Raw genomic sequence first — 24156 nt, 5'->3', positions numbered from 1 at the left:
AAAAAAAAAAAAAAAAAAAAAAAAAACCCAGAACCTGTTAGAACTAATATACAAATTCAAAAAGGTCACAGGATACATGACCAATATACAAAAACCACGTATCTTTCTATATCCAAGCAATGAACATCTTTACCTGAGTAATGAACAATCTAAATATAAAACCAATTCCATTTGCAATGGCATAAAAATAAATTTAACAAAAAAACACTAAGACTTATACACTGAAAACCACAAAACACCATTGAAAAATATTTAGAACTAAATAAATGAAAAGACCCATGCTAAAAGGCTAGGAAGACTTAATGTTTTCACAATTTAATCTATGAATTCCATGCAGTTCCCACAAAAAAAAAGAAAAAAAAAAAAAAAAAAAAAAAAAAAAAAGCTGAGAAGGTGATCCTATGGAAATGCAAGGGATCTAGAATAGCCAAAACAATCTCGAAAAAGAACAAGGTTGGAGGACATACCCTGATTTTAAAACTTCTCCAGAGATACAGTAATTAAAACAGTGTAATGCTGACTATAGAATAGGCGTGTGTATGGATCAATGCAAAAAAATTCAGAGTCCAGATACAAACTCTTACATTTTTGGTCAACTGATTTTCAACAAGGTTGCCAAGATCATTAAATGGAAAAACAAAACGAAACAAAACAAAACATCTAGCTATTGTTTTTTCAGCAATAGCTATATGCAAAAGAATGAAGTTGGATCCTTAACGCACACCATCTATAAAAATAAAGTCAAACTGGATTACAGACCTTAAAGGTAAGCAAAATATATAAAACCCTCATAAGAAAATTTGAGTCAATCTTCAGATCAGGCAGTTTTTTAGATATAACATCATAGGTACAAGTGACAAAATAAACAAGCAAACTGAACTTTATCAAAATCTAAAAAATTTTGTGTGTCAAAGAATATGATCAAGAAAGAGAAAAGACAACCTACAGAATGGAAGAAAATATTTGCTAATTATATACAATCCTCCCTTGGAGGATTGGTTCCAGGAACCACCCTGGATATCAAAATCTGTGGAAGCTCAAGTCCCTTATACAACATAGTATTTGCATACAACTTACACAATCCTTGTATATACTTTAATTAATCTCCAGATTACTTATAATACCTAATACAATGTAAATGCCATGTAAATAGTTGTTATACTATTTTTTGTTTATACTATTTTTCTTTTCATATTGTTATTTTTTTGCAAATATTTTCCATTTGTAGTTGGTTGAATGTGACTGCAGAATCTACAAATACAGAGGGCTGAATGTATCTAATAAGAGACATTTATCCAGACTATACAAGTAACTCTCACAAGTTAATAATAAACAGGTTAACTTAATTAGATATAGATAATATAAATATATTCACATCAAATGTATATATTTTTATAAAATTTTACAGTTTATTTTTATACACTACACAGATATATTTATATACTATATGCCTGGCAAGAGTTAGGTAGAATTTTTATTAAATTCCCAAGTTATTTGAGTATTAACAAGGAATGATGTTTTCTGTAGAATGCCTACAGCTATGTGACCATATTTTCCAAACCAAATATAAACCGATATAGACTTGTTAACTTCAACCCTCCCTTTTTCTTTCTTTCTCTCCTTCCTGTTTTCCTTCCTTCCTTCCTTCCTTTTTCTTTCTTTTCCATTTTTGTTTTTGAATTAGAGGAGAATCCACAGAGTAACGTGAAAGCAAGTTTATTAGGAAACTACAGAAACAAAGAATGGCTAGTCCACAGGCAGAGCAAGCCTACTTCAACTTCATTTCTGAAAACCAAAAATTATTTCTAGGTTTGGTAAGATAAGTTCTGAATAACACACACACACACACACACACACACACACACACACACACACACACATCTAGTTTACATAATTATATAATAAAACATAATTATAATTTACACAATTAGAAAATGAGCAAAGAATCTGAATTAGACATTTCTCCAAAGAAGATATACAAATGTCACTTCAGAAGATGCTCACATTGTTGTCATGGGAAATGCAAATGAAAATCATGAGGTATCACTTCCCATCCGCTAGGATAGCTATAACAAAAAAAATCAGTAACAAATTAGGATGTGGAGAAATTGCAACTCTCATTCAAGTAGTGGGATTGTAAAGTGGTTCAGTTGCTTTGGAAAACATTGTGACAGTTCCTCAAAAGGCTAAACGGAGTTACCATATGATGCAGCAATTCTACTCCTAAATATATACCCTAGAGAACTGAAAACTTATGTCCATGCAAAAACCTGAACATGAATGCTCACAGAATAATATTCATGACAGCTAAAAATGGAAGCAATCCAAATGTCCATGGGTGAATTAATAGATTAAAAATGTGGCATATCCATATACTAGATATTATTTTTGATCATCAGAAGGAATGAAATTCTGATACATGCAACAACATGGATTAACCTTGAAAACATTATGCTAAGTAAAAAAAAAAGCCAGACACTAAAGACTGCACAGTGTATTTATATAAAATATCCAGAATAGGTAAACCCATAGAGATGGAAAGTTGATTAGTAGTTGTTAGGGGAAAATAAGTGGAAGGGATCATTGTTAATCAGTATGGGATTTCTTTTAGGGAGCAATGAATGTTTTAAAATTAGATAGAGGTGGTGGCTGCATAACTCTAAAAATATATTAAAACTCACTGAATGGTACACTTTAAAAGGGTGCATTTTATGCCATGTGAATTATATACAAATAAAGCTATTAGAAAAGAAGAACATCATGGAAATGATTGTTAAAGGAAGTATAGTTGGTTATGATGAATAAAGCAACAGTGTGAGCAAATATACAGATAAGGAGACCATAACTCTCCATGTCAGAGAAGACAACCTTGATCCTGGCCATGGAAATGGACAAAAGAGGTTAGACTGTGGAAATATAATCAAAGGAGAAAGCAACACATGTGCACCATAAGAGAACTAGCTTAGCTTAACATATTATACCAGGGTGTTGTGCGTAAGAACAAACAGCTGGCAGTACCAATGACAGAAAACTAAAGTGGAAAGGCCCCTTGAAGGTTCTGGGGAAGACAGGAGTTTTACTGAGCTGTGCTTATTTTTAGGTTCTTTAAATTACCAAATAGTAACAGTATGGATTATAAAGATTTTTTTTTTCTAGTAAAATGGAGAAAGAAAAGAATTGAGATTTGAATATCAACTGGACAGTTTTTCATGCTTGAACATTAGCTGAAAGGTGTGTACAGTGAGCTTACCAAGTAGATCTCGAGGATCTACTTGGTAAGGCAAAACAGCCCCATCACCTCATTCTTGGGTGATACTCATAATCACCTTCTCATTCCTTCACTCCTTCTCTTCAAGCAGCTGTCTGTGGCATGTGGGTAGCAGAGTTTGAAGTGCAGCAGGTGTTTGTAATTTCCTTTCTCAAGGTCACAGGTGACTCTGCCAGTGCACTACAAAAACCACAGCTTCTGGGCCCCTTTCTTCCCACCAAACCCCAAGATCCCCTTCTCACATCCAGATTACTCTGCTACTTACGTATCTTTAACCCAATCCACAGCTATTAGAACTGAAGTGCCCCCCTTCCCAGGAAATTGACTAAGATTCTATCCACTAATCTCAAATCGTTATCTGTTTGAAACTTCTTTGTGGGCTGATGGAATGTTTTCCAAGAAATGTTTTAAAAGTTGGCTCTCTTAGATAACTTCCATGGTGGATTTATTAAGAAGGAGAAATCCAGGTCGTCGTGCTCTTTTTAGCTGTCATTCTGGTCAGCCTAACCAGTGGTGCCTGTTGTCTCTAACCTTCATTACCACCCTCCCTCCCTAATCCCATTGAAAGTTACAGTTATGTTACAAAGATCAGAAGAGATAATATACAGTATGTAGCAGGGCTTTTAAAAATATACATTGTTTCATACATGTTAACTGCTGTTATTTACTACCTAAACTGCTCTCAATTTTCACAAAATTTGCCTTATGCCATTGAATGACATTAGAGTTTAATGATTTATTCACATAAACTGATTCTGCTTTTAGAGAGTTAATATTTTTGGTTCATTTATCATAATGAATTAACATATTAAATCTAACTGTTTCTAGAAGACACTTAAAAGACCTTTTGTCTCAGTTTTCCCATTGGCAAATGGTAATAATAATAATAATTTACCTCATAGAATTATTATGACATTCAAGTGAGATCATCTACATAAGACACTTTGCACAGTGCATAGTAGGTGCCCAATAAATGTTAGGTACAATTATTATTCGATTACTGAAGTTCTTCAAATTATCACAGAGGAAAGGTGTTTTGTCATAAAATATTTCTGTAGAATACCCACAGCTATAAATGTGATCATATTTTCTAAATCAAACGCATATCTACTAACTGGAATTGCTCTGCTGAAAACCAGGGTTTATTTTCAGATTGTAAAAATAAGCTCTGAATCCAAAAAGTGCTCCCAGAGAAGTCTGTGTATGCTGTCATAAGATAGTACCAGCCAGAGATATGCTGACAAGAAAACCTGATGAAGTTTGATTCAAAATACAGAATAAGAAGGGTTTCTCCCCCCCCTAGGAATTTATCTTATTTAATCTTTATTCATCTAGCTAATCTGTGACCCAATTATATAGTTATACCAAGTGCGTCTGTGTTAGTGACTGCTGCAGGGCTATCTCTGTTAAAGACTAATCTCACTGCTGGAGACACTGACATGATGACAGGATAGAGTATCACAAGAAGATGAAACTTGGTGAACTCGCATGTTTATCATGGCAAAAAAACACTCTATGGAACATATTAGTGGGGCAGATAGTAGATGTCCATCTAGGCAGGAAAAGCATGGTACTAGTAGTGTGATAACCTTTGATTAAATTTCTCCCCAAATAGAAGGTAATATTTCACAATAATATGTGTTAAATTTTTTCTTTTCCAAATAATTGTTTCCTTCATTTCATGGCATGTTAATTCAAGGTTTGTCTCCTGCTAGTGACTATATTAGTGCTTACTTAGAGTGATCAAATTTTATTTTCCTTTTGGGGACAAAAATTGTAAGTAACTAAATCTTATTTTAAAAGACATGCAGTAAATGCTTTGTTAAAGCACAATACAACACTGATATTACTATTAAGTAACAACACTTCCCAAGCAAAATGACTTAAAAATAAAAACTTAAATTGATTGCAGGAAAATAAATTGTTGCCATTTTGATTTTGTGCACTGCTTAATATTTTTCTAATGTTTTTGAATAAAGAAAACTTATATGAGGCATTATAAAACTTATCAATGTTACAAAGGTTGGAAGAACACCATTACCATAGTTGAAAAAATCAAGATTCAAAGGAATTTTGACAAGCAGGGTAGTGAGCCAAAAATGAATTATGAAATACAGTAAAAATACATGGTCAATTTTGCACTTACGGTTAAATAGTAATAGCTAATGGCTGAGAGATTACTGTGTGTTAGACATGGTACTTAATACTTGAAACAACAGAATAATATTGACAAAGTAGACACCACTATCATCTTCTTTCCAGATATAAGGATAATGAGGCACTAATGTATACATAATGAGAAGATTTGTCTAGACAGCATTATCTTTAAAACATCAAGGAGTTATGGTAGGTCACAATTCAATAACAAAATATCCAGATAATAGAAACCAGTAATACCACTACATTTTTTTTTTTTTTAGAAAGAAAGAAAAAAAAAAAAAAAGAAAAAAAGAGAGAGAAAGAAAGGAAAAAAAGAATGAAAGAGAGAAAGAAAGAGGAAGAGAAAGCGGGAGAGCGGGAGTCTTGCTTTGTTGCCCAGGCTAGAATGCAGTCTAAAAATGAGTATTAAACACCTCTTTTATGCCAATAATTGTGTTTAACAATGGAGACAGGAAGGAAAAAGAGAGAAAATGAACAAGCAGCCAACCAATATTTCATTTAAACCTGTGAAATGCTATGCAATTACTGAGGAGTGATTTACCTCCAATTATGTAGTCACTTTCAGAGTAGGTGTGATGTGGTACTGAGAAAAATGTATGTTTTGTGGATTTGGGGTGGAGAGATTTGTAAATGTTTATTAAGTTTACTTGTTCCAGGTCTGAGTTCAAGTCCTGGATATCCTTATTACTTTTCTGTCTCGTTGATCAGTCTAATATTGACAATGTGATGTTAAAGTCTCCCACCATTATTGTGTGGGAGTCTAAGTCTCTTTATAAGTCATTAAGAACTTGCCTTATGTATCTGGGTGCTCCTGTATTGGGTGCATATATATTTAGGATCGTTAGCTCTTCTTGTTGCATTGATCCTTTTACCATTATGTAATGTCCTTCTTTCCCTCTTTTGATCTTTGTTGCTTTAAAGTCTATTTTATCAGAGGCGAGAATTGCTACTCCTTTTTTTTTAAATTTTGTTTTCTCCATTTGCTTGGTAAATCTTCCTCCATCTTCCATCCCTTTGTTTTGAGTCTTTGTGTATCCTTGCATGTGAGATGGGTCTGGATGCAGCATACCGATGGGTTTTGGCTTTTTATCCAATTTGCCTGTCTGTGTCTTTTGATTGGGGCATTTAGTCAATTTAAATTTACGATGAATATTAATATATGCTAGTTTAATACTGCCATTTAATGCTAGCTGGCTGTTTTGCCCATTAGTTGATGTAGATTCTTCATTACGTTGATGCTCTTTACCTTTTGGTATATTATTTTTGGAATGGCTGATACTGGTTGTTCCTATGTGTAGTGCTTCTTTCAGAAGCTCTTGTAAAGCAGGCCTGGTGGTGATGAAATCTCTGAGTACTTGCTTGTTCACAAAAGATTTTATTTTTCCTTCACTTATGAAGCTTAGTTTGGCTGGATATGAAATTCTGGGTTGAAAGTTCTTTTCTTTAAGGATGTTGAATATTGGCCCCCACTCTCTTCTGGCTTGTAGGGTTTCTGCTGAGAGATCTGCTGTGAGCCTGATAGGCTTCCCTTTGTGGGTAAGTTGTCCTTTCTCTCTGGCTGCCCTTAGCATTTTCTCCTTCATTTCAACCCTGGTGAATCTGACGATTATGTGCCTTGGGGTTGCTCTTCTTGAGGAATATCTTTGTGGTGCTCTCCATATTACCTGGAGTTAAATATTGTCCTGCCTTGCTAGGTTGGGAAAGTTTTCCTGAATAATATCCTGGAGAATATTTTCTAGCTTGGATTCATTCTCTTTGTCACATTCAGGTACACCTATCAAATGTAGATTAGGTCTTTTCACATAGTCCAATAGTTATTGGAGACTTTGCTCATTCCTTTTTACCCTTTTTTCTCTAATCTTGTTTTCTCATTTTATTTCATTGAGTTGGTTTTTGACCTCTAATATCCTTTCTTCTGCGTGATCAATTCGACTGTTAAAACTTGTGCATACTTTGCGAAGTTCTCGTGTTGTTTTTCAGCTCCATTAATTCACTTGTATTCCTCTCTAAATTGTCTATTCTCATTAGCATTTCGTCAAACCTTTTCTCAAGGTTCTTAGTTTCTTTGCATTGGGTTAGAACATGTTCTTTTAGCTCACAGGAGTTTCTTATTACCCACCTTCCGAAGCCTGATTCTGAAAATTCATCACACTCATTCTCCATCAGACCTTGTTGCCTTGCTGATGAGGAGCTGCGATCCCCTGAAAGAGGAGAGGCATTCTGATTTCGGGTGTTTTCAGCCTTTTTGCGCTGGTTTCTTCCCACCTTTGTAAATTTATCCACCTGTCGTCTTTGTATTTGCTGACTTTCAGACTGGGTCTCTGAGTGGACGTCCAGCTTGTTGGTGATGATGTTATTTCTGTTTCTTTGTTTTCCTTTGGCGGATTCCCCTCCCCCACAGAGCTGGACCTTCCCAGGTTCAGCTGTGCTTGCTGTGAAACTCTCAAACATCAGTGTTTCCAATTGCTGTTTTTTTGTGGTGGTGGGACCAGCCGAGCCCAATCACCTGGCTCCCTGCCTCGGAGCCCCCTTTTTAAAATTTTCCTAATTGAATGGTCGATTCTCTCCCAGGTGCCCCAGTCGCCCACCGAAAAGGCGTCAGGATCTATGCAATTTCCCGTGCCGTGACCGCGCAGGCTGAAACAGCAGCGCTGAGATTCCTGGCGCTTTTCTGCCCAGGAATCTCCCGGTCTGGCTCCCCGCTTCAGTCCCCTTTTCAATCAGCTGAAAGGATGACTCTGCCTTCCCGGAGCTCCAAATGCCAACTAAAAGGGCACCCAGTCCTGCATACTCTGCACTGAGAACCGCCACGCTGGGATGCTGGCAAAATGGCTGTGCCGGCCAAAAGAGTTGCGCTGGTGACCCATGGGGCTCCTCAACTGGGATTCTCCTGGTCCGTGGTCAACAAAAATTCGTCTGGAAGTCTGGTGTCCACTTCACTGCAGCTCCCAGTGAAGACACTCCCTGCACCTTCACTGGGAGCTGCAGTCCTGAGCTGTTGCTGATCGGCCATCTTGGATCTCTCTTCCTATATTTTTTGTATCATAATTGGAACATCAAGTCCAGTTCTGGATGCCACTTTTCTGAGGAACATAAATATACTGGAAAGGAATCAATATTAAGAGAAGTAAAAAAAGAAAGAAGGACATAGCCTAAAAAAGAGAAGAACATGATGAAACTGATGTCCTTAAACATTTTAAGAGCTATATTTACGTAAGAGGAAACTGATTTGTACAATGATCTAAATGCAGAGCAGAGCTAATATACTAATTATCTGTAGCAAAGAATAAAACTTGAGTAATTAATGAACACAGTGTTCTTAACATAGAACTAGTTTTTATATTTTACAGAAAAGAATGTATCCACAAGTAAAGGTACTCTTTCTTTAGTAACTAGTGATACCTTCTTTTCATATGCTGAAGTTAAATGACTAGAAATGTATATAGACTAGAAATGTCTCAATACTCTTCCCACAATATCCCATTGTTAGTAGATAACACAGTCTTTGAAAAACTCTTGATGGAAATCTCAGTAACTTCAGAGGCTTTTAGGTAACATGTTAAGTAAAGAGAAAATAACTTCTTAGCTCTTATTTACTATGTGTGTGATCCTAGGGAAGCCTCTCTTCACTTTTCAGTGCCTCAGTTTCAAATTTATAAAATGGGAATAATAATATCTACAAAATAGAATTATGCAGATTAAATGAAAGTAGACATAAAGACATCAGAACTATATACTGGTAACATAGTAAGTGTTCAACACATGTAAGCCTGTATCATATTATTAATGTTCACAACAAAGCACTACTAAGTTTAATAATTTTATGTCACCCACGCTGCAGTGCAGGGTGCGACCACAGTTCATTGCAGTCTTGAACTCCTGGGCTCAAGTGATCCTTCTGCGTCAGTCTCCAGAGTGGCTGGGACAACAAGTGTGTGCCACTGCACTTGGCTAGTTTTAAAAAAAAAAGTTGTTTTTAAGTGATGGGGTCTTGCTATGCTGTCCAGGCCAGCCTTGAACTCTTGGCCTCAAGTGATCCTCTTGCCTCGGCCTCTCAGAGTGCTGGGATTACAGGCATGTGCCACTGCACCTGGCCCTTTCGCTTATATTAGAAAAAATAGTGAGGGTATCTGAAATGAATAAAAAAGATTACTGGGTGTCCATTTAATAGAACACTAGGCAGGCCCACCAGTGCCTTCCCTCTTTCACGCCATATACTACACATGTTTTCCAACCCATCTGCTTGCTAAATTGCACAGATATCTGGATCCCACATCCCACTGCTTAGCACTGTTTATCAAGCACTGGGTTTATGAAGGTGGAGAGACTGGGCCCTATAGCAAAGAGACTTAGATTCTAATCTACGGACAACAACTAACCTATGCCCACTTATTAAGCAGCATGAAGTTTTCAACAAAAATGGTGGTGGGTGTTAACTGCCACATGCATAACATAGGGAAGTAAATTCTAATTGAATCCTAAGAATGAATGAAATGATAAGTGAGCATTCAAAGGATGACTATGAAAGATCTGTTTCAGTTTTCTGCTCTAATATATTCTTTGAGCAATAAGAGCAGCTGAAAAAGATTCATAGAACATTAGAACCAAAAGTTGACTTTAAGATCAATTTCTTTAACTTTCCTCATTTTACTAATTAGAAAAATAAGTCCCATGGTAAGAGACCTTACCACAACTGAACTGCTCTACTCCTTTGTCAAATGCTAAAACCCAGTTTGCATCTTTCTCCTGCCTCATTCATATCGTTGGATCTTTCTTTCCATCTGAGAAATACTTAGTTTGAATGGAATACTGTTATATAATTGCCCAAACTTTACTTTTTACTTTTACAGAACATAGAAAAAGAAATATTTATTTTGCATTCTGCATAGGTTTATCTCATGGCATCCTTTTGGCAAAATGTTTTCTTTTCTGAAATAAATCAGTAACATATAAACAAGACTAAATTAATTGCTATTTTATTTTCCATCTCCTGTCATGAAGGGCCTCTTGAATTGCTTCTGATTCATCATGCCTCCTAGTGTGACCATCCAGCTTCCTTTCTGGGCCCTGCTCTCATTCTCACAGAGATAGCATTAAAAACTCCCTCCAGCTGGGTACCGTGGCTCAAATCTTTAATGCCAGCACTTCGGGAGGCCAAGGTGAGTGGATCACCAGGTCAGGAGTTTGAGACCAGCCTGGCCAACATGGTGAAACCCTGTTTCTACTAAAAATACAAAAATTAGCTGGACATGATGATGGGCACCTGTAATCCCACTACTTGGGAGGCTGAGGCAGGAGAACTGTTTGAACCTAATAGGCAGAGGTTGCAGTGAGCCGAGGTTGTGCCACTGCACTCAGCCTGGGCGACAGGGCAAAACTCTGTCTCGAAAATAAATAATAAAAACAACAACAAAAAAATACAACTCCTTTCATTTCCATGCTCACATTGGTTTCTGAGATACTACATTATCCCTGATCTCCTGCCTGCCTTTCTACCATTTATCTTCTTTGAGGGCTCTTTTTCCAACTTTTAAAATGTGGACCACATCCAGGCTGGCTCTCTGTTCTTATTTATTCTTATAGTTTCACCACATATACAATTATTCACTTAAGCAGTATCTACTGAAGGACTATAAATTGTGGAGAGTAAGATGGACATGGTTCATGCTGTTATGGAATATACACCAAACTGAGGAAGACCAGATAAGAGAAGAAATAAAAAAATCCAAGTGGGGATAACAGTTAAGAAAGAAAAAGAAGGTATAATAATAAAGACTAATGGGGGAAAATCTACTTCAGATAGAGTGGGGAAGGAAAGTCTTTTGAAAAGTTAACCTTTACCTGGGATCTAAAGAAAAAGCTTATTATGCAAAAGGTTGTATATATTCAGGAGCAGAGAGATCAAATGTTTGAACGCCTATGGGCGAGTGGGAGAAAGTCTGGTTGTGCTCAAGAAATTCAGAACAGAGGGTCACATAGGACGATGCTGAAGAGATATGCAGAGAGCAGATCATGCAAGGCCCTATTGACCCTAGGAAAGGGTTTGGGTTTTATCCTAAACATAAGGAGAAGTTATTGAAGATGTTAAGTAGGAGGTTAACTTATTCTGACTTACATTTCTAAAAGACCACTTTGGCTGTCATGACTTATCGAACTGATGAATAAGGTGATCATACATTTAGGGTTGTCCCAGATAGTCCCAGTTTCATGCCTATTGTCCTGGTGTAACTGAACTTCTGCATTGATTCAGGGAAGAGTCACAATATGCAATAAACAAATACAGACATAAAACAACAACAACAAAAGAAAACAAAACAAAAAGAATGAAGAAAGAAAATTGACTAAGACACAAGCAAGCTGTGGGAGGCAATATTCATCAGACTCCCTTGTTCCTAATCTCCCTGACCTAACTGGGACCCTTGGGTCCTTCCTTTGATTCTTGACCTAGTTTTACTTCTCAAGCCTGAAATATGTTCTTGTCTTTAATAGCTGGCTATCTCTTGTAATTAAATAATATTCAGCAGCTGGTGTACAGAAATATATCAGGTGATGTCTCATTTGCATTAACTCACTTATTCCTCATAACAATCCACGAGGTAGGTATTATCATTTACAGATGAGCAAACTGAAGCACAAAGAGGTAAAGAAATGTGACTAAAGACAAACACAGCCAAAGAATCAGGACTTAATGCCAGGCAATTTGGTTCTAGAATTAGGCGTTCTTTATCTAACACTGCTTCTCAATGTGAGATACCACAGCCATATTCAGGAACTGCAAGTAGCTCAGAGTGGCCAGAGCGAGTAGGGGGGACAGGCTGGAGATAGGTTTAGAAAAGTAGCAGAAGGGTTTCAAATGATATGCAAAACAACTAAGTTTTCATCTGGTAGGTGATGGGGTACACCACAGGATCTTAAATACATGATCCTATTTGTGCTTTGGAAAAACAGCTCTGTGGAATACATTTGGGAGGTGGGTAGGAGGAGAATGGTTCCTGACTCAGTTTTTTCTAAAGATTCTGGACCTGCACCTCCTTCCTGGATGGGGCCTTTGGATACCAATTGTGAAGAACCTGCATGCAGTGATAATACATGACTTCCCGCAACCTAGGCCTGGGCCTTCCAATGATGAGATCTCCCTGTTGAACTACAACTTTCCTTTGAGTCTCTTTCATCAGCTCTCATCTCCAAGTCTTTTTTATAAGCATACCTCTATTTCCATTTCCACATTGATTCATTTAGACCCCTTATTTAAATCCTTGTCACCACAAATGTAGACTTCTGTAGCTTCACAGCTCAGTTACTGTCTTCCTATCACTACCACCAGCAATTTCGTGAGCTGCTTTTATTTTAATCCTTTTAAAACATTATTCCCTTGTTCATATTATTCTCATGATCAAATGCCTTACTATTGCTTATAAAGATAGTCTTAACTGTTAATCTAACATTCAAGGATCTTTATAAATCATATCCAAATCACATTTTCTAATCTTCCACTATCTCATCTACTCTGCTGCAGTTAAATTGTCTACCCATCTATAAACTGTGTGTATACAGTGTGTCCTTCTTCTATGATCTTTGGTCACACTGTTACTCTGGTCTAGCAAATTCTATTCTTTTAAAAACTCCATCCTTTCAAGATCGGTTTAGCACTTTTCAATGCTAAACAGCCTTCACAAACCACTCCAGCACTGGGAATTCCTATAGCACTCAAAGCCTTACACCATATTTCTATACTTGGGCACAAACTGCCTCAGTGACATGATACCACTTTTGTTATTGCTCTGAATTTTTTATTCATTTCATGTATTAGGATTTAGCTGTTTACAGGTCACTTTTCTAATGACATCAAGAACTACTCAAAGACACATTATATAGGTATATATATATCTAAAGACCTATAAAACCATGTTTCACACTTTTTTTTTGATATTTCTACTTTTCCCACAGTACTTCCATACCTTCCCCATGCTTGGTATGGTACAATCCTATGTATATTGTATACTTAATGTTTCCTGATAATTTAAAAAATTCAATTTATGCTACTGTTATATCTTCCAGTAATATAAAATTTTCAGAATTTTAAGTTTTTCAGGTAGAAAAATTTAGCAAAACCAAAAGAGAAATGGAGAAAAAAAGTCTAAGAAAAACATAAATGCCAGTGGAGTATGCCAACAGGAAAAAAATCAACATAAACTTCAAAATTTATAATGTTTGGAGAAACAAACTGATGTGTAGATACTTAAAAAATATTATATTATGGAAAACTGCAAGTGGTTGTTAAAGAGAACCTATTTTGCATTTATATTTGAATTTCAATAGAACTGCTTTGAATTGCTACTTTATTGATAAGTGAAAACAAGTTCTTTTATGACAAGTTATAAAAGCTTATAGTTTATCATTTCCCTCTCCACCCTGCAATTATCTACAGGAAGAGATTGGCCATGGATTCTATTTTATGAGCTTTATAGGGGCCCATTCACCCCAGTTTACATACTATGAATTCTTGGAAAATGCAATAGATTGTAGAAAATAAAGTGCTTCCTTTGAATAAAGGACATTTCACTTGAACTCATGTATACATATCTACATATAAGCTGTCCCGAATATTACGTTAAAATATGAAATAGCCATATATTTCATGAATATATGTATAAAGAATGCAAAAGTGTAATAGTGCAATAGGTAGCAATCTTGTGAATCTACAGAATGGGCTAAACAATGATAACAATCTAACAACAATAACAACCCAACAGTTGTTGAGTAAGTACAGATACTATATAACCTAAGAGACAGGATAAAATTTAATTTGTATGATTCAGATCAGTATATTTATGAATAAGTTTAGTGTTAAGGGCAAACAACATTACAAATATCTCAGAAATATTTCAGAATAACGAAATAAGTCCAAAACATATTAAAGTTTACTACTGATGAAAAATCATGTGACAAAAATTCATTCAGCCCTTAGAAAACTTGAAGGATAACTGCAGAAGGAATAAATAAATAGTTTTAAAATTGGTCTTATAAATATGAAGCATAATGAATCAAAATTTAAATTTTCAATCAGGTTAGGATGTTTTAAATTCTAATAATTAAAGGAATACTTAACACAAATGGCAAGTGTTTCATAGTTGGTGTAATCCTGATGAGACACTCTGGATTTTATTTCAACCTGTTGTAATAGATGTGTAGACTTCTGTGAAAATGCAAGCTTTAATTTTATATACTGCCCCAAAATCCCTCTATTAGGAGTTACAGGGTCACTGAATAAAAACTAAAAATATTGACATTAGCATTACAAGTTTGGAATGTAGGAGCTTTACAAAAATTTAAGTTATTCATTCAAATAGGCCATATTGATGTCATTTGAATTTTATCATATTAGTTTTCACTGGAAGAAATTCAAAAACAATACTCCTCAAGATGCTAAAAATTATGTATTCAGTATGGCTTATCATGTTTCAATGTCTTTTACATGTATATTAATTCTGCCAGAAAATATGAAAAGCTATGGGATTTGCCATGCATATGACTGTATACTGAAAGGTAGGTATGTTTTAACTATGTTCCTGGGGGAATACTTCCTTATCTAGTTGCCATTTCTCTTTGATTTGCAAATAAGTCCTTCATTTAAAGTAAATACGGGACTCAAACTTGTGCTGACTTAACAATTAACTAACTTTACACCTGCCTTTTAGGGTTCAGACAATAACCTCTGATTAATCTGAGGCTGATATTATCCTTAACTTACCATAGGCGATAAGCAGGTGCAGAAGGACTAATTCTTAAAGTGGCATGATGTAAGTCTTTATAATCTAATATGATTGTCTCATGTCTTATTTACTCTTCCTATTATCAATAGTACAATGTCTGAATGAATATCATTCAGGACAAAAATTAGTGAAAGAAACCCACACATTTAACCATCAAATCTGACCTAGGAAATTAGGTATAAAGAAAATAAAGCAATATCTATAATATATGAGCAGGCCACATAGGTTACTAACAGAAGAGAATGACTATCAGTCTGATGTCCAATGTCTCTTCTGCAATACTAAATGCCAGAATGCAAAGATAATCAATTTCTACAATGTTTTCAGGGAAAAGGTATGTTCAAGTAATTAAAAATCTTGGCAAGCTAATAGTAAAGGCAACTGGCAAGTATTTAAACATAATTTAAATAATAATAACTCAGATAATTCACTTCCTGTGTTCTAATTCTTGAAAAAAAAAAAACCCTAGAAAATGTACTCTAAGGTATGAATAAAATTAAGAGCTCAGCATGCTACAAAAATTAAGTGGTTATAAACAGTTAAAAATAGAGGTTCAATTCTTTTTAATGAAGGGGATGGTCATGCCATATGGAGATTTTTTTTTTTTTTTTAAGTTTCCATCAAAGGCATCTCAAAAACAAATGTGGTACTATTTGTAAGAAAGAAAAAAAATCTCAAACAAAAAAAATCAAAGTTCATGTAATAAATGAAAAATAAAAAGGAAATAAAAAGAGAGTGAGAGGTGACATGGAACAAAGGGACAGAGGTGGTTTTGTTCTCAGGCTGATCTTTATTTACTGAAGAAACACTGCATTATATTACAGTACTACAGAATCAAACTCAAGTTTGATTGACCATAACCATATGTTTACCGAAAACTTCATTCAGAATTCCAACTTGGAATGTTAAGAAACATCTCTTTCCTTTGAAAACAGGTCTGATAAATTCTCATTTGCTCATTTCCCTCACCCATTTAATGGCTGCAACTAGCATCTAGCACTCCCCTAGAACCACCATTCATGGCAGTATTTGGAGCAAGGGGGATGTGGGCATGAAAATGGGGAAAGAAGCAAGCTGGGAATTGGGAGTTAGGCCTGGGGTTGAGAAGTCACTCAGGGTCCCAGCCTCAGCTATTGTAAAATCCTGGCTCACTCCTTTTCCGTTTTTTTTCTCAGGCTCCAGTAGAGACTTAAATCACGGTATCTGTTCTTTTTGGGTCAGTAGAATACAAAGTATGGGGATACAAAATCCCACTTTGATAAATTTTTAGAGAGACTCCTTTTTTTCTCCCTAACTTAGACATTTTCTTCTCTTAAGCCCTTTAAAGAAAATAAAAGAATATTGGTTCAAGGATGGGAATTAAGTAAAATTACATTTCTGTGAAAATCAGGCTTTACCTGTCCTAATCTGGGACCAGAGGGCACTGGGTAATAATAATGAGCAGACTTGTGATTCTATTTAGAGGTTATGGAGAAAGGGCAAAGATTAAGTGTTGGCAAGCTGGGGACTGTTGGGGAGACAGGCAGTAATATCCTTAGTTTATAGTAGAGGCACAGAAAAGGAAGAGCAGCTAGTCCTTCCTCAGAAAAACACATCAAAAAGGACTGAGTATGTTATTCAGATACATTAAAATCATAAATTTTTCTGAATTGCTATTCCTTAATTTTTTAATACTAAGGAATAAAATTTATATAATGTTATGGCTATTCTTTTAGCATACTTTCTAAAGGATAACTGATACATACTACAGTCAAGTACTTTTTAATGATTATGCTAATTCCTCATGTACTGGTCTTTTCTGGAGTCCCACATATTAAGTTATCAAACATCTTAAATCAATCACTGGGATTTGTTACAAATAGAAAATAGAGTTAATTTGCTACTAAGGCATATGTTAATCATCAACACAATTCAAATATTTTAATATTATCTTTATTTTCTTAAAATTGGTACAGTTTGAATATCCCTAATCCAAAAACCTAAAATCTGAAATGCTCCAAAATCCGAAACTTTAAGAGCATTGACGTGACTTTCAAAGAAAATGCTCACTGGAACATTTTGGATTTCTAATTTTTGGCTCAGGTATGCAGGAAATGTAACACAAATGTTCCAAAATTTGAAAAAGACCAAAATCCAAAATGCTATTGGCCCCAAGGATTTTGGATAAGGGATACTCAGCCTCTACATTATCAAATCTTTCTCACAACACGAAATGAAGAATCACAGGAAGTACCTGGAAGACTTATGAATACAAAGGATAAGAAATAAGAGTAGAATTAGGGAATGTACAGTATACTCTATATCATCTTATGAGGTGTTCAACAGCAAACTAGCAACTAATATATGTTTCACATAAATATTATATTCAGAGACTAAAAGGGAAATCTAATTCTCTTCCTTCTATTAATACAATTAAAAATACAGTAAATAGATGCTATTAATTGTTATATGCCTTTTGTTGTTTGATAGTAATAGAAGACAGATAAAAGGTAAAACTTCAGTTCTATAATAATAAAGCAAAATAACCTATAAGAGAAATGAAGCATAATGACCTTTTTTCACTATTAGAAAACATTCACTTTAAATAATTATGCTAGTGCACAAAATAACATTCATTTTTAGAAGAGTTAAATTAATTTGCATAAATATTTATATTACTTTATCAAATCTACAAAATATTTCTAAGTTAACAATATTAATATGAACAAATCTTATAGGGATATAACTTTTGGCAAAAAAGAGGTTGTAAGAGTTTTCTACAATAGCTTTGTGAGTGACTACAACCAGTATTATTCTGCAGTTTCTTAACACTTTTAACAATTCAGCAACAGACTGTCTTACCGTTGGTGCTGTATCCACCTGATGGTTATAAGGCTTTCTTTCCATGCTGATAAACCCTATGGAAAGAAAACATTGTGAATATTTGGTTATTAAGCTTGTCCCCATTTTATGTTGAAAATATTTATGCCATTTTATTGGAAAAACATTTATTATGACTCACAGAGCTTACAAGAAAAAAGTCTCACTTGGAAGGCAGGATCCTTTTAAGCTGTATCATGAATTCTTTGGTCAGAAACAGTTGGTGAGTTTAGCTACACTGACTCAAGGTTGGCTAGGCCATTTTTCCCATTCAAATGATGTCTAGCAATAGCGCAAGATGTGTCCATACCCTGTTCTCAGCTCAAAAATTACTCCATTATCTGGGTCCTGCTGCTTTTCTTCCATGAAAGTTTTATTTCTCATTCAAAGATACAAAAGAAATATCACAAGGGCTATGAAGTGAATCACCACTGTCTTATTTTCTCAAAAGAATAAATAAATCTATCTGAATTTTTCTTTGATCATCTGACTTCCTACTACAACATATTCTATTTACTCAATACCATGAGTATCTGAAGAAAAAGTTTCCCTGATTCCCTCCTTTAAAATGATAACACAGATGGCTAATCTTGAAATACTCTTTTATCATGTGTGGATTTATCTTTTTGTTCCCAATGCTCTCTACTGCATTTCTTTAAACAGCCTTTCAGGATGTGACACGGGGCATCTCATCTGTAAAGATACTGGTTCAAAGTCTAACTCAAGTTAAAAATGAACACAGGTGTGGGTCTTGTTTAATTCCTAATTTCTGTCCACCAGCAAACTAACATGTAAATTAAGATATTAATACAGTTTGTTCAAGTAATGCTAAAGGCTGTCATATGCAGGACTAGTCCAAGGTGAGAACTACAATGTCTGTTAACAGCAATTAGCAAAATTCCAGTTTAAATGTTAGTTCCTCTTCTACAAGTCTATGACTCATTTTTCTTAAAGTATGGTAAGGGATTAGGTGAGATCAACACAAACAATCACTTTCTATCACTTTGCAAGGGTATTTTCAAAATGAATCATGAAACATGATTAAAGTAACGTAGTTTTTCTTTCATTAATTTTTTTAACATTTATTGTTAGCCAGTGAAGTATGAAGCACTATACTACCTTCATTCAATAAACTAATATTATTGAGTAGTTATTCTTGGTATTCAGTGATAAAAAGATGAATATATTACAGTTTCTAACTACAAGAGTCTAGTAAAACACGGATATCTTTTTTTTGAAGAACTACCACAGAGCAAATGAACAGTTTCATCTTAAGTGTAATAAAATCTTTCAGGTAATTCTGATGGAAAGACACTCTTATGCATAGAGTAACACTGATTTTGGGTTAATTTTTTTTTTCAGAGGGTAAAACATGCACACAAATACTCAAATAATGTAGACTCCTATTGTAAGATTTTAACAATACAGAAATATACAGAGAATAAATTGTGAAATCTCAACTTTGTCAGCCCCCGCAGTCTCACAATCCTAGCTGCAACCACTGAGAACAGGATTGGCACACTGGCTTTAAAATGAGAGTGGTCATGCCAGAGTTTAGGAATTAGCAACATCTTACAAGTGTCTTCTCACTATTGTAATCTGACTGCTCTAAAATTGACCTAGGCTGATTACTGATTTTTAAATTCTTATCTAAATAGAAAGTAATTTTAATTGGAGAAAAGGAACTTTAAAATAATGAAAACCAAAACAAAAAAAACAGGCAAAAATCTATATCCACAGTTTATACAATCATAAGAAAAAAAAAAAACTCTACAGATTTTAGAGTTTCAATTTTAGGATAAGAACGTGTTGAAAATTAGAAATTCAAAAAGTGGATTATCCAAAGTTATAATCTTAGTTTTAAATTTAGATTACATAAAAGAAACAGTCATTAGAGTGAATGGGCAACCAACAGAGTGGGAAAAAATTTTTGCAATCTACCCAACTGTCAAAGGTCTAATATCCAGAATTTACAAAGAACTAAAACAGATTTACAAAAAGAAAAACAAACCCATTCAAAAGTGAGTGAAGGACATGAACAGATACTTTTCAAAACAAGACATATATGAGGCCAACAAACATAAAAAAATGCTCATCATAACTGGTCATTAGAGAAATGCAAATCAAAACCACATCAAGGTACCATCTCACGCCAGTTAGAACTGCAATCATTAAAAAATCTGGAGACAACAGATGCTGGAGAGGATGTGGAGAAATAGGAACACTTTCACATTGTTGGTGGGAGTGTAAATTAGTTCAACCATTGTGGAAGAAGTGTGGCGATTATTCAAGGACCTAGAAATAGAAATTCCATTTGACACAGCAGTCCCATTACTGGGTATATATCCAAAGGATTATAAATAGTTCCACTATAAAGACACATGCACACATATGTTCACTGCAGCACTGTTTACAATAGCAAAGACCTTGAACCAACCCAAATGCCCACTGATGATAGACCGGACAAGGAACATGTGGTACATAAACACCATGGCATACTATGCAGCCATAAAAAAAGATAAGTTCATGTCCTTTGTAGGGACATGGATGAAGCTGGAAACCATCATTCTCAGCAAACTGACACAAGGACAGAAAATCAAATACTGTATGTTCTCACTCATATGTGGGTGTTGAACAATGAGAACACATGGACACAGGGAGGGGAGCAACACACACTGGGGTCTGTTGAGGGGGACTGGGGGAGGGGGAGGGGGGTAGAGAGGTTGGGGAAGGATAACATGTGGAGAAATGCCAGATATAGGTGACGGGTAGATGGAGGCAGCAAACCACATTGCCATGTATGTACCTATGCAACAATCCCGCATGATCTGCACATGTACCCCACAATCTAAAGTACAATTAAAAAATATTTTTAATAAAGAGAATCAGTTATATAAATAAATAAGAATTTAGATTACATATAAAAATAATATCATTTGGACATACAATCATGCATGTTTGTTCAAGCCTGCAGTAAATAACATATAGAAAGAAATAAACTAGAAAAAATGTATCAAAGTATTTTCCTATTTTAAGTAAATTTTAATTGAAAAAATTTGTATTTGTATCTCGTTTCACTTTTATTAAGGTATAACAATAATTGAAACTCATAATAAGTAGCTTGCTATAATGGTATTATATGTCTACTTAGCTATGCTATGGTACCCAGATGCTTGATCAAACATTATTCTAGATATTTCTTTGAAGGTTTTGGATGGAATTACTATTTAAATCAACAAGGTTTCAGTAAAGCACATTGCCTTCCATAATGTAAGTGGGCCTCATCCAATCAGATGAAGGATGACAAGACTTATCAAAATGACAACTCACCTGAGAGGGAGGGGATCCTGCCAACAGGCTGCCCTCAGACTGGAATCGCAACTCTTTCCTACGTCTCCTGCCTGCTGTTCTACCCTGCAGATTTTGGTCTTGGCAGCCCCTACAATGTTGTGAGACAATTCCATAAAACCTTTCTCTCTCTATGGACTTCCTACTGGTTCTGTTTCTCTGGAGAACGCTGACTAATAATATACTTACTTTCTGGGAAATATGAAATAAATGAAAATACTATTGTTTATAATCTAAATTATAAATGTTATATTCATTCAATATAATTGTGTAGGACTATAGTTAAAATGTTGATGTTATTATGAAATATTTTAAAATCTGCATATATCCTAATGAGCATAGGATATAGAACACAGGTAGAGTAAATCAACCTATCAACAAATAAAAATGAAAAAAGTGGATGAAGGATATGAACAGATACTTCTCAAAAGAAGACATTTATGCAGCTAACAAATATATTTAAAAAAGCTCATCAGCACTGGTTATTAGAGAAATGCAAATCAAAATCACATTAAGATACCATCTCATGCCAGTTAGAATGGCAATCATTGAAAAATCAGGAGACAACAGATATCGAAGAGGATGTGGAGAAATAGGAATGCTTTAACACTGTTAGAGAAAATGTAAATCAGTTCAACCATTGTGGAAGACAGCGTGGCGATTCATCAAGGAAATAGAAATACCACTTGACCCAGGATTCCCATTACTGGGTGTATACCCAAAGGATTATGAATTATTCTATTATAAAGACACATGCACATGTATGTTTACTGGGGCATTGTTCACAATAGCAAAGGCTTGGAACCAATCCAAATCCCCATTCATGATAGACTGGATAATGAAAATGTGGCACATATATACCATGGAATACTATGCAGCCATAAAAAAGGACGAGTTCACGTCCTTTGCAGGGACATGGATAAAGTTGGAAACCATCATTCTCAGCAAACTGACACAAGAACAGAAAACCGAACATCACATGTTCTCACTTACAAGTGGGTGTTGAACAATGAGAACACATGGACACAGGGCGGGGAACATCACATACTGGGGCCTGTCAGGGGGTGGGGGGCTAGGGGAGGGATAGCATTAGGAGAAATACCTAATGTAGATGATGGGGTGACGGATGCACCAAACCACCATGGCACGTGTATACCTATGTAACAAACCTGCACATCTGCACATGTATCCCAGAACTTAAAGTATAATAAATTAAAAAAATTTTTTTCTTTGTCTTTGTCAGATTGGGTTAATTAACAAGCTTGTCTTTAAGCTCTTATGTCCTTTCTTCCACTTGTTTAATTCTATTGCTAAGACTTTCTGATATATTTTGCATTTTCCTAAGTGTGTCCTTCATTTCCAAAAGTTGTGATTTTTATTTGTGCTATCTATTTCTCTGGAGATTTTTCCATCTACATCCTGTATCATTTAAAAAATTTGTTTAAGTTGGTATTCACCTTTCTCTGGTGTCTCCTTGAGTAACTCAATAATTGATCTTCAGAATTTTTTTTCTGGTAATTCAGAGGCTTCTTGGTTTGGATCCATTGCTGGTGAGCTAGTGTGATCTTTTGGGGGTGTTAAATAACTTTGTTTTGTCATATTACCAGACTTGTTTTTCTGGCTCCATCTCATTTGGGCAGATTATATCAGAGGGAAGATCTGGGGCCCAAGCGCTACTCTTCAGATTCTTTTGTCCCACGTGGTACCTCTGATGTGGTGCTCTCCCCATTTCCCTAAGGATGGGGCTTCCTGAGAGCTGAACTGCTGTGATTGTTATTTCTCTTCTGGGTCCAGCCACCCAGCAGAGCTATTAGGCTCTGTGTTGGTACTGGGGAGTGTCCGCAGAATCTGGTGATGTGATGTCTTCAGGTCTCTCAGCCATGGACACCAGTACTTGCTCTGGTGGAGGTAGCACGGGAGTGAAGTGGATTCTGTGATGCTCTTGGTTGTACTTTTGTTTACTGTGCTGCTTTTGTGTTGGTTGGCCTCCAGCTGGAAGGTGGCTTTCAAGAGAACATCAGCTGTGGTAGAACAGGGAGGATACAAGCTTGCCCCAGAATCACCTGGATAAGTATTCAGGTTTCTTAGGTGTAGGCTGGGCCACAGAGCTCCCAATAGACTATCTCCTTTGTCTTCAGCTACCAGGGTAGGTAGAGAAAGACCATGGGAGGGGGGTGGCAGGGCTTGCTGCAGCCACTGTGAGGCACAAGGGTGTGGTTCTCAGGCTGATGGAGTTACTTTCCCAGGAGGATTATGGCTGCCTCTGCAGGGAAGTCGGGAAAAGACAGGCCTCATCCAGCTCCCATGCAACCCAAAAGACCCGTCTCATTCCCACTCTACTCCCCATAGTAATGAGTATATTTCCAGGCAGCCAGTGAGCAGGGCTGAGGACTTGCCCCAGGCTACAAGCCTCCCCTCTGAGAAAGCAAGCAGGGCTTTCAGGTTTTGCACCTTCCTACCTGCTGTGGATTCCCAAATCTGCACTCCTCATTTGCTTCTTTCCTTGGATTCTGTCCAGGAAACTTTGCCTTCAGTTGAAATTGTTACAACCTTCAGCTAGAAGTTTCCTTCTCCTGTGGTCTTTCTGCAATTCCGCTGGCAGGTCTCCCTAAGAACTCCGCAAGACAAAGTCAGAAATGCAGGAATGGCTTCTGTGAGGACCAAGAGTGTCCACAGGGCTCTTCCCACTGCTTACCTACCCCTATATTTCACTCAGCTCTCTAAATTCGTCTCAGCTGCAGGTAAGGT

At 35.9% G+C, this 24156-nt stretch overlaps 1 protein-coding gene across 7 annotated transcripts in view; it reads right to left on the bottom strand.

The window, feature by feature from the left end:
• AHI1 (Abelson helper integration site 1) overlaps nt 1-24156 on the bottom strand; it is a 214049-nt gene that overhangs the window by 56634 nt on the left and 133259 nt on the right. For all 7 annotated transcript variants that reach the window (XM_032274708.1, XM_032274711.1, XM_032274712.1 and 4 more), the window contains one exon: nt 18043-18098. In XM_032274708.1, the coding sequence (XP_032130599.1) occupies nt 18043-18098 (56 nt within the window). The remainder of the gene's footprint in view (nt 1-18042; nt 18099-24156) is intronic.

The sequence above is a fragment of the Sapajus apella genome, unplaced genomic scaffold (assembly GCF_009761245.1).
Source record: "Sapajus apella isolate SASKATOON/1434 unplaced genomic scaffold, GSC_monkey_1.0 scaffold6, whole genome shotgun sequence".
NCBI classification, from domain to species: Eukaryota; Metazoa; Chordata; class Mammalia; order Primates; family Cebidae; genus Sapajus; species Sapajus apella.
The sequence above is the reverse complement of the archived record's forward strand: the minus strand, read 5'-3'. Positions and strand labels throughout refer to the sequence as shown.